This window comes from Balaenoptera physalus (genome assembly GCF_965194825.1).
Source record: "Balaenoptera physalus genome assembly, chromosome: 1".
Lineage (NCBI taxonomy): Eukaryota > Metazoa > Chordata > Mammalia > Artiodactyla > Balaenopteridae > Balaenoptera > Balaenoptera physalus.
Genome location: NC_138882.1, coordinates 92,328,147 through 92,346,990, shown reverse-complemented (window position 1 = coordinate 92,346,990; position 18,844 = coordinate 92,328,147). Strand labels below are relative to the sequence as shown.

Sequence of the window (18,844 nt, the reverse complement as noted above, 5' to 3'; positions counted from 1 at the left end):
AAAAACAAACCCCAAACAATTAAGAAAATGGTAATAGGAACATACATATCCATAATTACCTTAAATGCAAATGGATTAAATGCTCCAACCAAAAGACACAGACTGGCTGAATGGATACAAAAACAAGACCCATATATATGCTGTCTACAAGAGACCCCTTCAGATCTGAGGAAACATACACACTGAAAGGGAGGGGGTGGAAAAAGATATTCCATGCAAATGGAAATCAAAAGAAAGGTGGAGTAGCAATTCTCATATCAGACAAAATAGACTTTAAAATAAAGACTGTTACAAGAGACAAAGGACACTACATAATGATCAAGGGATCAATCCAAGAAGATATGACAATTGTAAAAATTTATGCACCCAACATAGGAGCACCTCAATACATAAGGCAAATACTAACAGCCATAAAAAGGGAAATCGACAGTGACACAATCATAGTAGGGGACTTTAACACCCCACTTTCACCAATGGACAGATCATCCAAAATGAAAATAAATAAGGAAACACAAGCTTTAAATGACACATTAGACCAGATGGACTTAATTGATATTTATAGGACATTCCATCCAAAACCAACAGATTACACTTTCTTCTCAAGTGCACATGGACCATTCTCCAGGAGAGATCATATCTTGGGTCACAAATCAAGCCTCAGTAAATTTAAGAAAATTGAAATCTTATCAAGTATCTTTTCTGACCACAATGCTATGAGACTAGATATCAATTACAGGAAAAAAACTGTAAAAGTACAAACACATGGATGCTAAACAATACACTACTAAACAACCAAGAGATCACTGAAAAAATCAAAGAGGATATCAAAAAATGCCTAGAAACAAATGACAATGAAAACACGATGACCGAAAACCTATGGGATGTAGCAAAAGCAGTTCTAAGAGGGAAGTTTATAGCAATACAATCCTACCTCAAGAAACAAGAAAAATCTCAAATAAACAACCTAACTTTACACTTAAATCACTTAGAGAAAGAAGAACAGAAAACCCCAAAGTTAGCAGAAGGAAAGAAATCATAAAGATCAGATAAGAAATAAATGAAAAAGAAATGAAGAAAACAATAGCAAAGATCAATAAAACTAAAAGCCGGTTCTTTGAGAAGATAAACAAAATTAATAAATCATTAGCCAGACTCATCAAGCAAAACAGGGAGAAGACTCAAATTAACAGAATTAGAAATGTAAAAGAAGTAACAACTGACACTGCAGAAATACAAAGTATCATGAGAGACTACTACAAGCAACTATATGCCAATAAAATGGACAATCTTTAAGAAATGGACAAATGCTGAGAGAAAAGTACAGTCTTTCAAGACTGATCCAGGAAGAAACAGAAAATATGAACAGACCAATCACAAGTAATGAAATTGAAACTGTGATTAAAAATCTTCCAACAAACAAAGGCCCAAGACCAGATGGCTTCACAGGTGAATTTTATCAAACATTTAGAGAAGAGCTAACACCTATCCTTCTTAAACTCTTCCAAAACATAGCAGAGGGAGGAACACTCCCAAACTCATTCTACGAGGCCACCATCACCCTGATACCAAAACCAGACAAAGATGTCACAGAAAAAGAAAACTACAGGCCAATATCACTGATGAACATAGATGCAAAAATACTCAACAAAATACTAGGCAACAGAATCCAGCAGCACATTAAAAGGATCATACACGATGATCAAGTGGGGTTTATCCCAGGAATGCAAGGATTCCTTAATATATGCAAATCAATCAATGTGATACAGCAAGCATATTAACAAATTGAAGGATAAAAACCACCTGATAGTCTCAATAGATGCAGAAAAGGCTTTTGACAAAATTCAACACTCATTTATGATAAAAACCCTCCAGAAAGTAGGCATAGTGGGAACTTACCTAAACATAATAAAGGCCATATATGACAAACCCACAGCCAACATCATTCTCAATGGTGAAAAACTGAAACCATTTCCTCTAATATCAGGAACAAGACATTGGTGTCCACTTTTATCACTATTATTCAACATAGTTTTGGAAGTTTTAGCCACAGCAATCAGAGAAGAAAAAGAAATAAAAGGAATACAAATCAGAAAAGAAGTAAAACTGTCACTATTTGCAGATGACATGATACTATACAAAGAGAATTCTAAAGATGCTAACAGAAAACTACTAGAGCTAATCAATGAATTTGGTAAAGTAGCAGGACACAAATTAATGCACAGAAATCTCTTGCATTCCTATACACTAGCAACAAAAAATCTGAAAGAGAAATTATGGAAACACTCCCATTTACGATTGTAACAAAATGGATAAAATACCTAGGAATAAACCTACCTAAGGAGACAGAAGACCTGTATGCAGAAAACCATAAGACACTGAAGAAAGAAATCAAAGACGATACAAACAGATGGAAAGGTATAGCATGTTCTTGGATTGGAAGAATCAACATTGTGAAAATGACTATACTACCCAAAGCAATCTACAGATTCAATGCAATCCCTATCAAACTACCAATGGTATTTTTCACAGAACTAGAGCAAAAAATCTTACAATTTGTATGGAAACACAGAAGACCCTGAATAGTCAAAGCAATCTTGAGAAAGAAAAACAGAGATGGAGAAATCAGGCTTCCTGATTTCAGACTATACTACAAACTACAGTAACCAAGACAGTATAGTACTGGCACAAAAACAGAAATATAGATCAATGGAACAGGATAGAAAGCCTAGAGATAAACCAATGCACATATGGTCAACTAATCCATGTAAAAGGAGGCAAGAATATACAATGGAGAAAAGATATCCTCTTCAATAAGTGGTGCTGGGAAAACTGGACAGCTACATGTAAAAGAATGAAATTAGAACACTCCCTAACACCATACACAAAAATAAACTCAAAATGGATTAAAGACCTAAATGTAAGGCCAGACTCTATAAAACTCTTAGAGGAAAACATAGGCAGAACGCTTTATGACATAAATCACAGCAAGATCCTTTTTGATCCACCTCCTAGAGTAATGGAAATAAAAACAAAAATAAACAAATGGGGCCTAATGAAAGTTAAAAACTTTTGCACAGCAAAAGAAACCAGAAACAAGATGAAAAGACAACCCTCAGAATGGGAGAAAATATTTGCAAACTAAGCAACTGACAAAGGATTAATCTCCAAAATATACAAGCAGCTCATGCAGCTCAATATCAAAAAAACTAACAACCCTGTCCAAAAGTGGGCGGAAGACCTAAATAGACATTTCTCCAAAGAAGATATACAGATTGCCAACAAACATATGAAAGGATGCTCAACATCACTAATCATTAGAGAAATGCAAATCAAAACCACAATGAGGTATCACCTCACACCGGTCAGAATGGCCATTATCAAAATATCTACATAGAATAAATGCTGGAGAGGGTGTGGAGAAAAGGGAACCCTCTTGCACTGTTGGTGGGAATGTAAATTGATACAGCTACTATGGAGAACAGCATGTAGGTTCCTTTGAAAACTAAAAATAGAACTCCCAAACGACCCAGCAATACCACTACAGGGCATACACGCTGAGAAAACCATAATTCGAAGAGTCATGTACCACAATGTTCATTGCAGCTCTATTTACAATAGCCAGGACTTGGAAGCAACCTCAGTGTCCATCGACAGATGAATGGATAAAGAAGATGTGGCATATATATACAATGGAATATTACTCAGCTATAAAAAGAAACAAAATTGAGTTATTTGTAGTGAGATGGATGGACCTAGAGTCTGTCATACAGAGTGAAGTAAGTCAGAAAGAGAAAAACAAATACTGTATGCTAACACATATATATGGAATCTAAAAAAAGAAAAATGGTTCTGATGAACCTGGGGGCAGGACAGGAATAAAGACACAGACGTAGAGAATGGACTTGAAGACACGGGTCGGGGTTGGGGGAGGGAAAGCTGGGACGAAGTGAGAGAGTAGCGTTGACATATATACACTACCAAATGTAAAATAGATAGCTAGTGGGAAGCAGTTGCATACCATAGTGAGATCAGCTTGGTGCTTTGTGACCACCTAGAGGGGTGGGATAGGGAGGGTGGGAGGGAGGCTCAAGAGGGACAGGATATGGGGATATATGTATACGTACAGCTGATTCACTTTGTTATACAGCAGAAACTAACACAACATTGTAAAGCAATTATACTCCAATAAATTTGTAAAAAAAATGAAATGGCAAATCTGGCAAGATGCAGGACTTTATGATTCTTGCTGAAGATATTTTCTTTCACTCTTTAAAAACCTTAGGTGGGCCTTTCTCTAAGCTGCCACAATTACAATGCTTACTTTTTAACACTGCAGTTGCAAGTCCCTGTATTTAATATTTCACATTATTCTTACATACTCAGTTTGTGCATTAATAAATTAAGACTAAAGGGAAAATGAAAGACCTAAGATTGTGTGTTAAAACTAACAAATAAATATTGGGAGAGGGAAGGTTTCTGTATTGCAAAATATCAGTAATGGGTTACTCAAACTGAATATTTTCATACTATAGGAAGACGTTCAAGCCTGCAATGTAGGCTAAAAGAAATAAAACTGAGATAAACTAGTCAGGTATATTTCTCTAAAATCTACAAATATAAAACTCCTTGAGCCCATTAACAATTTACAAAAGAAGGAAAATTGTGAATATACAGGAGAAGAGCTGAACTCTGGTCCATAGATAGATGGATATGCAAATATAGTTACTTTATAGCAGAAAAATTTATACCTCAACCGAGGGAAATGTCTCCCATGTCCTTGACTGGAGATTAGGAGGAACAATTGTATCTAATTCTTTCTTCATTAGCCATGGTGAAGCTTCATGGAAAGGGCGAAGCACAGTGATGCTCAGGGCACCTGGTTCACAAAGAGTTATCAGAGGATCATTTATCTTTCAGAAATATTCTGAGAAATTCAATAGGTATTCACCAAATCGAAAACTTTTGAGAAGCCAGACAGAATGACCATGCTTAAGGACCTTACAGTCTAACAAGAAAGGAGATTCTCAGTCATGGTAACACCTAAGAAAGCTGGATTTAGATCACCTGAAAGTATTAATGGACACTTCACTGTCCTTTGGAAACCACAACCAAGTCCTGTCAGTTCTACCACTAAACATTTCTTGAGTTCATCTATCTCTTCCCCATCCAGTGACCCTACCTTAGACTATTCCCCTCAGAGCCATCCTGTTTTGGACTACAACGACAACTAACTTTTCTGCCCACACCTACTCTGAATGAACCTCCCTCTGCAGTCAGGGTGACTGATTATGCTAGCCCATGATGTAAAATCTTCTTTGAGTTCCCATTGCTTATGGGATAAAACAGAGGCCTTAACGTTTTCTCACCCCTGACTCAACTTGCGCTATTTTCCCTTCTGTACTTTGGCTACTTTAGCCTTGTTTCCCCTACTCTCCAAAGCTTTAAGCTTCCTGCTTTGTATTCTCTCTTCCAAGAAAGCTCCTCCTCCTATTTTAATTAATGCCTACTTATCCAGTAGCTCTTGGCTCCAGTGTTTTCAGGGAAGCCTTCTAGACTATGTCAGGCTCCTCTGTTGGATGTTCTCACAGAATCATATTCCTTTACTTCATAGATCTTATCCTAATTTATAATGATACAGTTATTTGTGTGACTATACATTTAATGCCTATCTCTCTCATTAAAGTCTAAGCTCTGTGAAAGCAGGGTCCATTGCTGTCTTAGCTCACCATTGTATTCCTAACACCCAGCCAGTGTTTGGCACATGGTGGTTTTTCACGTAGATGCTAGTTAAACAACTAACAAAGCAATTTGAGATGAATTTCTATTCTCTTACAGTTCCACACACAGACTGCACAACCAGTCAGAGCTCCCCACTCCCCATATTCACACAGAAAGAGCAAATTTATAACATCACACAATGTACATTGATACATTCAAAGATACAATTGTACATAGATGCAGGCATATTCATAAATGAGCACAAAATACATCCCACCAACCAGAGAAAAGATAAAAAGGAAACACACACATAAACCTAGATATAGCACATTGCTTTGGTACACAGATAACATGAAAGTTTTTGTTTTCCTGTGTTTAAATACACGTTACATATACAGTGGCTCTTACTTAGTGCAATATATGTCTCTAACCTTTAGTCACACACTAATTTCTTTCAAATTGATGAAAACATGTAAATGCCCAATGAATATAATATGTAACTTATCCTATATTTCAGGCTGATTTTCTAACTGACACGTGAAATGTACTTTCTCCTCTCGTTGTACTAAATTCACCAAGGCAACACATTCAAAATGATAAAAAGTGAACTTATGAAAGATAACTCACTTTTGTTTTTCCCTACCAAGATGAAACAAACACATAAATAGGAACCTAGGTACATAACTAAACATACCTAACAGATATAAATGCAGATACAAATCTGCTTATAGGTAGGAGGAGGACCATACACAATTTATATAGGTTGATGCTTAGATAAAGCGTGGTACAAACATAAATCACTGTATAAATAGGTTTACATGGCCAGGTGAAAAGTAGAGTTGAAAAGCGAGCAAAGGGAAAAAAGTAGAGATGACACCGGGGTAGATTGGATAAGGAGGATGAGAGCTGGTAAAGGGACACAGCGAGTTCCAGTCTGGATTCTCTACCTGGCTGTTCCTGTACTGGCTCTTGAAGAACGACGGTAGTTGATTCTCCGTATGCCAAGGAGAGGTATTCTTCTATGTCACTGTCCCGAAGAAGTTCCGCTCCTGATCCATCAGCATAGATAACAAAAAACCTGTTTGAAGAAATAAAAATCTAATCCCTTGACGTATTCAGCTAAAATGCTCCTTGAACTTGGAACTGAAAATAAAAGTCATGATGTTATTTTTATCGTATTACCTGGGGACATGTTCACCATAGATTTGCAGATGATTCTTATGAAGGTGAGTGGATGATAACGTGTCATAGCCTTCAGCTTTTGCATTTAAATCATCTTCCAAATTGTTTTCAGGTAGGATAGTTGATGCACTACCATCAGCCATGACCTAAGGGACATAGTATATAAGCAACTAAAAGAAAAGAAAAATGCCATAAACTTACATTTCTTTTGATCCCATTTGAGAAAGCAGGTGATCTTTTGGATACTCAGAAAATCAGGGATATTTCTTTGTAAGGAATTGTGCACTAAGTATAGATTGCATTAATAAAAGTGAAAACCTAGTAGCACATCTCCACTTACAAACCACACCTAGACTGTGAAAACAAACAGGAAGACAAACCTGAATACATTCAGAGGAAGGTGACTAGGATGGCAGGGGACTCACTTATCTTCTGAGGATAAGTTCAGGGAACTGGGAATTTAAACATGGAGGGAAGGCTATTTATGTGACGGTTGTCTTGAAATATTAAGAGTGACAGTATGGATTCTAAGCACAGAATTAGGACTCATGGATATATAGGGAGACAGATTGAGTCTCACTATAAGAACTGTTCTAGCCATTACTACTGTCTAGATATGGTGTGGTCAGGCTGAAAGGCCACTGAAGGGAATGCCCAAGAAGAGCATCAATGTCTAGAATAATGTTTGGCTTGCATGTTTCAACTTAGAGGGTTTGGGCTTTAGGTTTCAATTTCAATTTATTGCACATTGAAATCTCTTAGCAGCCTGAACTCATGCTGTGAAGTCTCACTGACTTAGCACAGAAAAACTAAGTTGGATCAGGGCTTGTCTGAATCCCAAACAAAGTTGGGGACTCTGTGGTACAGTTCCAAATCTAAAAAGTAACTTCACCACCCGCCAGCCAACACATGAAATTCCACCGCTGGGTGAGGAGTGGAAAAAAAAAGTGCCTAGAGAAGGGGCTGGCAAACATCTTTTTGTCAAGGGCCAGATAGTAAATATTTTAGGGTTTGTTGGCTGTAGAGTTTCTGTTGCAACTACTCAACTCTGCCATTATATGCAAAAGCAGCCAGAGATAATATGTAAACAAATGAGCGTGGCTATGTTGCAGTAAAACTTTATAGTGGCACTGAAATTTGAATTTCTTATAATTTTTATGTGTCATGAAATATTCTTCTCCTTTTGATTTCCTCCAACCATTTAAAAATGTAAAATGCAGTCACTCTGCATTTTTACCTCATGGGCCCATATAAACAAGTGGCCATGGTTTGCCAATGCCTGGCTTAGAGATAAGAGGAAGGACAGAGAAACAGAAGATGGAGCTCTACCACTGAATAGCTAAGCACCTCTCCAGGCTTCTCAACACCCATCCTCAGCCCTACTGGAACCCTCACACTAACTGATAGTTCTCAGTTTGGGTTCTCTGCCTAGTGAAGCAGACTTGCCTGCTGCCCCATGTAATTTCTCTCACTTGAACCCAGATACAGAGCATTTATATCACTCCTCTTTGTTGGCATTCTTTTTAGATGGTTAGTAACTTTTTTCCCTTTTGTTCTAATTACTTATTTGGCTTTAGCATTTCAACCATCCTCATTGTTGGACTTGCTATCTCCTAATGAAGTACACTTGAGAATTGAAGATACTGACATTCATTGCTGCTGTTCAAAGTATTGGCAGTCAGTGTATAACTAATCCCAAGGCAGCGAAGATAAAATGCTATAGGGAGGGCTTCCCTGGTGGCGCAGTGGTTGAGAATCTGCCTGCCAATGCAGGGGACATGGGTTCGAGCCCTGGTCTGGGAGGATCCCACATGCCGCGGAGCAACTGGGCCCGTGAGCCACAATTACTGAGCCTGTGTGTCTGGAGCCTGTGCTCTGCAATAAGAGAGGCCGCGATAGTGAGAGGCCCGTGCGCTGTGATGAGGAGTGGCCCCCGCTCGCCGCAGCTGGAGAGAGCCCTCGCACGGAAACGAAGATCCAACACAGCCATAAATAAATTAATTAATTAATTTAAAAAAATGCTATAGGAAGCTCTCTTGTGTGAAATATCTCAAAAGCAAAGCCATAGCCTCTCTCTCCGTAATAATGATGCACTTTACCTGAAAAGTGTTTCCTTCGGGATCCATGACCTCACAGATAACCTCTGATGTGTGCTTCATGATGTACCTGCTAGCTCTCAGCTGCTCACGTTTTTGAAAAGGATGGTATATATCACTGCTTGATTCATGGCAATATATAGCTGAACAGTCCCTATCAATATGAAGACAGCCTGTGTTTGGAGGTAACACCTGGAAGGGTAACAGGAAGAGAGATATTATTAAAAATTTCTTGTTTGATTTGAGGGATTTATAAAATCATTTAAGGAAAAAAATTATCCATAGAACCCAGACACAAACTGTGTTTCCAGAAAGAAAACAAGAGAAGACTTAAGTTTTGGGAAGGACTACTTAATAAGGAGTCAAACTGATTAGGATATAATTGCTCCTGTGTCTCATATTTTATCTACTCACTTTAATATTTCTTCCAAGTAATTGCTTCGTGCCTTATTTCAGATGTTTAACATAAAATATTAAAAACATATTTTAACTTAAGTAAACACACTTGGCACTATTCAAAACAATTGGAATCCTTTTATGTTCTTCGGCAAGAAGCATCTCCAAGAGGGTAAAAGCTATGGGACAAATGCTTTTAGAAGCTTTTATTTATTGTTATTCCTATGGTGGCTGACACAGTCCTTAAGTAATAGCTTTTGTATAATGACTTCTGGTTCAGATAGACTCTTTTTTTGAGATATAATTCACATGGCATAAATTCACTATTTTAAAGTGTATATTCAGTGGATTTTGTATATTCAAAAACTTGTGCAAATATTATCACTAATTCCAGAACATTTTCATCACCCCCCAAAGAAACCCTGATTCCATTAGCAGTCACTCTGCATCACTCCTGCCCCTGACAACCACTGATCTGCTGTCTCTATGGATTTGACTATTTCAGACATTTCATATAAATGGAAGCACGTGATATGTGGCCTCTTTTGTCTGGCTTCTTTTACTTAGCATGATGTTTTCAAGATACATCTATGTTGTAGCATGTATCAATACTTCATTCTGTTTATTTTCACCTGAGTTTAGATGTGTGAGATTTGGAAGTTTTTCTGCTAACATATCCAGATCTCCATAGATTCTATTGTCACTGAGCTCAAGCTTTTTCAATTTAGGTAGTTTGCGGAGATTTGAAACTAAAATCAAGCCTACGTTTATTAAACGGAGGAACCCTAAGTTCACAAATTCAGCCATTAAGCCCTCAATTTTCCCATCATTTGATTTGAAATTGTCCCGGACAAGTTCTCGAACAGCTGCCGGGGTTCAGTTCCTCAGCTCCAGGTGGATCTTCCTCTTCATGTCCGTGTTTCTCTCTTCCCCCCTCTTCAAACTTAACTTTCCACGGTGGGGGCAGAGCGGGGAGAGGCGTCCCAGCCTGTGCAGCGAGGGCCGTCGGAAGGAGTTGGCTTGTGGCAGACAGATCAAAACTACAATGAGGTATCACTTCACACAGGTCAGAATGGCCATCGCCAAAAGTCTACAAACAATAAATGCTGGAGATGGTGTGGAGAAAAGGGGACCCTCCTACACTGTTGGTGGGAATGTAAATTGGTACAACCACTATGGAGAACAGTATGGAGGTTCCTTCAAAAGCTAAAAGTAGAACTACCATATGATCCAGCAATCCCACTACTGGGCATATATCTGGAGAAAACTATACTTCAAAAAGATACATGCACCTCAATATTCACTGCAGCACTATTTACAATAGCCAAGACATAGAAACAACCTAAATGTCTACCAACAGAGGAATGGATAAAGAAGATGTGGTACATATATACAATGGAATATTACTCAGCCATAAAAAGAATGAAATAATGCCATTTGCAGCAACATGCATGGACTTGGAGATTGTTATACCAAGTAAAGTAAGTCAGACAGAGAAAGACAAATATCATTTATATGTGGAATCTAAAAAGAAGATACAAATGAACTTATTAACAAAACAGAAACAGATTCACAGACTTTGAAAACAAACTTATGGTTATCAAAGGGGAAAGGTTGGAGGAGGGATAAATTAGGAGTTTGGGATTAATATATATACACTAATATATATAAAACAGATAATAAACAAGGACCTACTGTATAGCACAGGGAACTCTACTCAATATTCTGTAATAACCTATATGGGAAAAGAATCTGAGAAAGAAAGAATATATGTATATGTATTCACTTTGCTGTACACCTGAAACTAACACAATATTTTAAATCAACTATAATAGAAAATAAAAATTAAAATATAAAATAAAAATTGAATTAAAATCAATAAAATCTAAAAAGAACTTCATTCTGCTTTATGGATGAATAATATTCCATTGTATGGATATATCAAATTTTGTTTATTCATGAGTTGATGGACATTTGAGTTGTTTTCACAGTCTTGTTATTATTAAAAATGCTGTAATCAACATCTGTGTATAAGTTTTGTGTGGATATATGTTTAATTTCCCTTGGATATCTACCCAGGAGTAGAACTGCTGGGTCGTATGAGAACTCTATTTTTAATTTTTGGCAGAACTGCCAAACTGTTTTCCAAAGTGACTGCACGATTATACATTCTCATTAGCAATTAATGAGGGTTTTACATTTCTTCACATCCCCACTAACACTTATTACTGTCTGTCTCTTCTATATTTTGGAAGAGTTTGTGAAAGATTGTTCAGTGTTAATTCTTCCATAGATGTTTGGTATAATTTACCAATGAAGCCATCTGGGCCTGGGCTTTGCTGTCTGCCAAGTTTTAAAATTATTAATTCAATCTCTTTACTTGTTTTAGGTCTATTCTGATATTTTATTTTTTCTCGAGTTAGGTTAGGTAGTTTGTGCCTTTCCAGAAATCTATCCATTTTATCTAGGTTATCTAATTTGTTGATGTATAATTGTTCACAGTATTTCTTTATAATCTTTTTTATTTCTGTAAGGTTGGTAGTAATGTCTTCTCTTTCATTTCTGATTTTAGTAATTTGAGTCTTCTCTCTCCCCACCCCTTCTTTCTCTTTCTGTTTGTCTGTCTATCTCTCCCTGTAAGTCCAGCTAAAGATTTATCAGAGAACCAACTTCTGGTTTTGCTGATTTTTCTCTATTGTTTTCTATTTTTTCATTTATTTCTACTCTAATCTTTACTATTTACTTCCATATGCTTCCTTTGGGTTTAGTTTGCCTTCTTTTTTCTAGTTTCTTAGGGTGGAAAGTTAGGTTATTGATTCAAGATCTTCATTTTTAATATGGGCATTTTGACATTTAAAGCTACATATATATATATACATATATATATATAGAGAGAGAGAGAGAGAGAGACATTTAAAGATATATATATATGTGTATATATATAGACATTTAAAGCTATATATATATATATAGCTTTTGCTGCTTCAATTAAGTTTTGGTATGTTAATTTTATTTTTAGTCATTTTTAGTCATCTCAAAGTATTTTTAAATTTCCTTGTTATTTATTCTTTGTGTTATTTTTCACATATTTGTGCATTTCCCAAACTTCCTTTTGTTATTGATTCCATTGTGTGTTATTTCATTCCGCTGTGGTAGGAGAACATATTTTGTATGATTTCAATCCTTTTTAATCTATTGAGACTTGTTTTGTGGTGTAACACATGGTCTTTCCTGGAGAATGTTCCATTTACACTTGAGCATAATGTATTCTATTACTGAGTGGAGTGTTCTATACTTGCCTAGGAGGTCTGCATGGTTTATTCTGCTGATTAAGTCTTTTATTCTCTTGATCTTATCTATTCTTTTATCCATTACTGAAAGTGAGGTACTAATGTCTCCAAATATTATTGTTGAATTGTCTATTTCTCCTTTTAAATATGCCAATTTTTACTATTTAACTGGACATTTTAATTTGTATAGTGCACAACTCTGGAAATACGCATGTGTTTTGGGCTCTGTTGTTAGTGTATAATATGTTTGTAGTTTCCGTCTTCTTGATGGAGTAATCTGTTTATTATTATAACATACCCTCGTTGTTTCTGGTAATATTTTGTTGTAAAGTCTATTTTGTCTGATATTTGTATAGCCACTCAAGTTCCCTTTCAATTACTTATTGCAGGTATATCTTTTTTATCCTTTTACTTTCAACCTATTTGTGTCTTTGACCATAAAGTGTATCTCGTGTTGACAGCATACAGCTGCATCATGCTTTGTAATCCATTCTTCCAATATCTATATTTTGATTGGGTTGTTTAATCCATTTATATTTAATGTAATTACTGATTAGGTCAGATTTGAATCTTCCAAATTTCTATTTGTTTTCTATTTCTTTTTTTTTTTAACATCTTGATTGGGGTATGATGGCTTTACATTGTTGTGTTAGTTGCTGCTGTATCACAAAGTGAATCAGCTATATGTATACATATATCCCCATATCCTCTCCCTCTTGCATCTCCCTCCCACCCTCCCAATCCCACCCCTCTAGGTGGCCACAAAACACTGAACTGATCTCCCTGTGCTATGTGGCTGCTTTCCACTAGCTATTTTACATTTGGTAGTGTATATATGTAAATACCACTCTATCATTTTGTCCCAGCTTACCCTTCCCCCACCCCATATCCTCAAGTCCATTCTCTACGTCTGCATCTTTATTCCTGTCATGCCACTAGGTTCATCAGAACCATTCTTTTTTTTTTTAGATTCCATGTATATGTGTTAGCATATGGTATTTTTCTCTTTCTGACTTACTTCACTCTGTATGACAGACTCTAGGTCCATCCATCTCGCTACAAATAACTCAATTTCATTTCTTTTTATGAGTGAATAATAGTCCATTGTATATATATGCCACATCTTCTTTATCCATTCATCTGTCAATGGACACTTAGGCTGCTTGCAAGTCCTGGCTATTATAAATAGAGCTGCAATGAACATTGTGGTACATGACTCTTTTTGAATTATGGTTTTCTCAGGGTATATGCCCTGTAGTGGGATTGCTGGGTCGTATGGGAGTTCTATTTTTAGTTTTCAAAGGAACCTACATGCTGTTCTCCATAGTAGCTGCATCAATTTACATTCCCACCAACAGTGCAAGAGGGTTCGCTTTTCTCCACACCCTCTCCAGCATTTATTCTTTGTAGATATTTTGATAATGGTCATTCTGACCGGTGTGAGGTGATACCTCATTCTGGTTTTGATTTGCATTTCTCTAATGATTAGTGATGTTAAGCATCCTTTCATATGTTTGTTGGCAATCTGTATATCTTCTTTGGAGAAATGTCTATTTAGGTCCTCCGCCCACTTTTGGACAGGGTTGTTAGTTTTTTTGATATTGAGCTGCATGAGCTGCTTGTATATTTTGGAGATTAATCCTTTGTCAGTTGCTTCGTTTGCAAATATTTTCTCCTATTCTGAGGGTTGTCTTTTCGTCTTGTTTATGGTTTCCTTTGCTGTACAAAAGCTTTTAAGTTTCATTAGGTCCCATTTGTTTATTTTTTATTTTATTTCCATTACACAAGGAGGTGGGTCAAAAAGGATCTTTCTGTGATTTATGTCATAGAGTGTTCTGCCTATGTTTTCCTCTAAGAGTTTTATAGTGTCTGGCCTTACATTTAGGTTTTTAATCCATTTTGAGTTTATTTTTGTGTATGGTGTTAGGGAGTGTTCCAATTTCATTCTTTTACATGTAGCCGTCCAGTTTTCCAAGCACCACTTATTGAAGAAGATGTCTTTTCTCCATTGTATATTCATGCTCCTTTTATCAAAGATAAGGTGACCATATGTGAATGGGTTTTTCTCTGGGCTTTCTATCCTGTCCATTGATCTATATTTCGGTTTTTGTGCCAGTACCATACTGTCTTGACTACTGTAGCTTTGTAGTATAGTCTGAAGTGCAGGAGCCTGATTCCTCCAGCTCCGTTTTTCTTTCTCAAGATTGCTTTGGCTATTCGAGGTCTTTTGTGTTTCCATACAGATTGTGAAATTTTTTGTTCTAGTTCTGTGAAAAATGCCATTGGTAGTTTGATGGGGATTGCACTGAATCTGTAGATTGCTTTGGGTAGTATAGTCATTTTAACAACATTGATTCTTCCAATCCAAGAACATGGTATATCTCTCCATCTATTTGTATCATCTTTAATTTATTTCATCAGTGTCTTATAGTTTTCTGCATACAGGTGTTTTGTCTCCTTAAGTAAGTTTATTCCTAGGTATTTTATTCTTTTTGTTGCAATGGTAAATGGGAGTGTTTCCTTAATTTCTCTTTCAGATTTTTCATCATTAGTATATAGGAACGCAAGAGATTTCTGTGCATTAATTTTGTATCCTGCTACTTTACCAAATTCATTGATTAGCTCTAGTAGTTTTCTGTTAGCATCTTTAGAATTCTCTATGTATAGTATCATGTCATCTCCAAACAGTGACAATTTTACTTCTTCATTTCAAATTTGGATTCTTTTTATTTCTATTTCTTCTCTGATTGCTGTGGCTAAAACTTCCAGAACTATGTTGAATAATCGTGGTGAGAGTGGGCAACCTGTCTTGTTCCTGATCTTAATAGAAATTGTTTCAATTTTTCAACATTGAGAACAATGTTGGTTGTGGGTTTGTCATGTGTGGCCTTTATTATGTTGAGGTAAGTTCCCTCAATGCCTACTTTCTGGAGAGTTTTTATCATAAATGGATGTTGAATTTTGTCGAAAGCTTTTTCTGCATCTATTGAGATACTCATATGGGTTTTCTCCTTCAATTTGTTAATATGGTTTATCACATTGATTGTGCATATACTGAAGAATCCTTGCATTCCTGGGATAAACCCCACTTGATCATGGTGTGTGATCCTTTTAATGTGCTGTTGGATTCTGTTTGCTAGTATTCTGTTGAGGATTTTTGCATCTATGTTCACCAGTGATATTGGCTGTAGTTTTCTTTAATTGTGACATCTCTGTCTGGTTTTGGTATCAGGGTGATGGTGGCCTCGTATAATGAGTTTGGGAGTGTTCCTCCCTCTGCTACATTTTGGAAGTGTTTGAGAAGGAGAGGTGTTAGCTCTTCTCAAAATGTTTGATAGCATTCGCCTGTGAAGCCATCTGGTCCTGGGCTTTTGTTTGCTGGAATATTTTCTTTTTTTAAAAAACATCTTTATTGGAGTATAATTGCTTTACAATAGTGTGTTAGTTTCTTCTTTATAACAAAGTGAATCAGTTATACATATACATATGTCCCCATATCTCTTCCCTCTTGCATCTCCCTCCCTCCCATCCTCCCTATCCCACCCCTCTAAGTGGTCACAAAGCACCGAGCTGATCTCCCTGTGCTATGCGGCTGCTTCCCACTAGCTATCTATTTTACGTTTGGTAGTGTATATATGTCCATGCCACTCTCTCACTTTGTCCCAACTTACCCTTCCCCCTCCCCGTATCCTCAAGTCCATTCTCTAGTAGGTCTGTGTCTTTATTCCCGTCTGGCCCCTAGGTTCTTCATGACCACTATTTTTATTATTATTTTTTTTAGATTCCATATATATGTGTTAGCATATGGTATTTGTTTTTCTCTTTCTGACTTACTTCACTCTGTATGACAGACTCTAGGTCCATCCACCTCACTACAAATAACTCAATTTCGTTTCTTTTTATGGCTGAGTAATATTCCATTGTATATATTTGCCACAAATCACAGTTTCATTTTCAGCACTTGTGTTTGTTCTGTATACATTTTCTATTTCTTCCTGGTTCAGTCTCTGAAGGCTGTGCTTTTCTAAAAATTTGTCCATTTTTTCCAGGTTGTCCATTTTCTTGGCATATAGTTGCTTGTAGTAATCTCTCACGATCCTTTGTATTTCTGCAGTGTCAGTTGTTACTTCTCCTTTTTCATTTCTAATTATGTTGATTTGAGTCTTCTCCCTTTTTTTCTTGACGAGTCTGGCTAATGGTTTATCAATTTGTTTATCTACGCAAAGAACCAGCTTTTACTTTTATTGATCTTTGCTATCGTTTCCTTCATTTCTTTTTCATTTATTTCTGATTTGATCTTTATGATTTCTTTTCTTTGGCTAACTTTGGGGTTTTTCTGTTCTTCTTTCTCTAATTGCTTTAGGTGTAAGATTATGTTGTTCATTTGAGATTTTTTGTGTTTCTTGCAGTAGGATTGTATTGTCATAAACTTCCCTCTTAGAACAGCTTTTGCTGCATCCCATAGGTTTTGGGTCATCATGTTTTCATTGTCCTTTGTTTCTAGGTAATTTTGATTTTGTCTTTGATTTCTTCAGTGATCTCCTGGTTATTTTGTTTAGCCTCCATGTGTTTGTATTTTTTACAGTTTTTTTTCCTGTAATTGCTATCTAGTCTCATAACGTTGTTGTTGGAAAAGATACTTGATACAAATTCAATTTTCCTAAATTTACTGAGGCCTGATTTGTGACCCAAGATATGATCTATTCTGGAGAATGGTCCATGAGCTCTTGAGAAGAAAGTGTATTCTATTGTTTTTGGATACAATGTCCTATAAATATCAATTAAGTCTATCTTGTTTAAAGTGTCATTTAAAGCTTGGGTTTCCTTATTTATTTTCATTTTGGTTGATCTGTCCATTGGTGAAAGTGGGTGTTAAAGTCCCGTACTATGATTGTGCTACTGTCGAATTCCCTTTTATGGCTGTTAGCATTTGCCTTATGTATTGAGGTCCTGCTATGTTGGGTGCATAAATATTTACAATTGTTATATCTTCTTCTTGGATCGATCCCTTGATCATTATGTAGTGTCCTTCTTTGTCTCTTGTAATAGTCTTTACTTTAAAGTCTATTTTGTCTGATATGAGAATTGCTACTCCACCTTTCTTTTGATTTCTATTTGCATGGAATATCTTTTTCCATCCCCTCCCTTTCAATCTGTATGTTTCCTCAGGTCTGAAGAGGTCTCTTGTAGGCAGCATATATATGGGTCTTGTTTTTGTATCCATTCAGCCAGTCTGTGTCTTTTGGTTGGAACATTTAATCCATTTACATTTAAGGTAATTATCGATATGTATGTTCCTATTACCATTTTCTTAATTGTTTTGGGTTTGTTTTTGTAGGTCGTCTCTTCTCTTGTGTTTCCTGCCTAGAGAAGTTCCTTTAGCGTTTGTTGTAAAGCTGGTTTGCTGGTGCTGAATTCTCTTAGCTTTTGCTTGTCTGTAAACGTTTTAATTTCTCCATCGAATCTGAATGAGATCCTTGCTGGGTAGAGTAACCTTGGTTGTAGGTCTTTCCCTTTTATCACTTCAAATATGTCCTGCCACTCCCTTCTGGCTTGCAGAGTTTCTGCTGAAAGATCAGCTGTTAACCTTATGGGGATTCCCCTGTATGTTATTTGTTGCTTTTCCCTTGCTGCTTTTAACATTTTTTCTTTATATTTAATTTTTGAGAGTTTGATTAACATGTGTCTTGGTGTGTTTCTCCTTGGATTTATCCTGTATGGGACTCTCTGCACTTCCTGGACTTGACTGACTATTTCCTTTCCCATATAGGGAAGTTTTCAACTAATCTCTTCAGATATTTTCTCAGTCCCTTTCTTTTTCTCTTCTTCTTCTGAGACCCCTATAATTCGAATGTTGGTGCATTTAATGTTGTCTCAGAGGTGTCTGAGACTGTCCTCCATTCTTTTCATTCTTTTTTTTTTATTCTGCTCTGCGGTAGTTATTTCCACTACTTTAACTTCTAGGTCACTTATCCATTCTTCTCCCTCAGTTATTCTGCTATTGATTCCTTCTAGAGAATTTTTAATTTCATTTACTGTGTTGTTAATCATTGTTTGTTTGCTCTTTAGTTCTTCTAAGTCTTTGTTAAATGTTTCCTGTATTTTCTCCATTCTATTTCCAAGATTTTGGATCATCTTTACTATCATTACTCTGAATTCTTT

The 18,844-nt window shown here is 36.4% G+C and overlaps 1 protein-coding gene across 1 annotated transcript in view; it reads right to left on the bottom strand.

The window, feature by feature from the left end:
* Positions 1-18,844, bottom strand: part of SPAG17 (sperm associated antigen 17) — a 352,647-nt gene that overhangs the window by 52,680 nt on the left and 281,123 nt on the right. Inside the window, exons 33-36 of the mRNA XM_082460586.1 lie at positions 9,000-9,188; positions 6,901-7,046; positions 6,666-6,796; positions 4,749-4,876 (exon numbers count right to left, since the gene is read on the bottom strand). Coding sequence (XP_082316712.1) covers positions 4,749-4,876; positions 6,666-6,796; positions 6,901-7,046; positions 9,000-9,188 — 594 coding nt within the window. The remainder of the gene's footprint in view (positions 1-4,748; positions 4,877-6,665; positions 6,797-6,900; positions 7,047-8,999; positions 9,189-18,844) is intronic.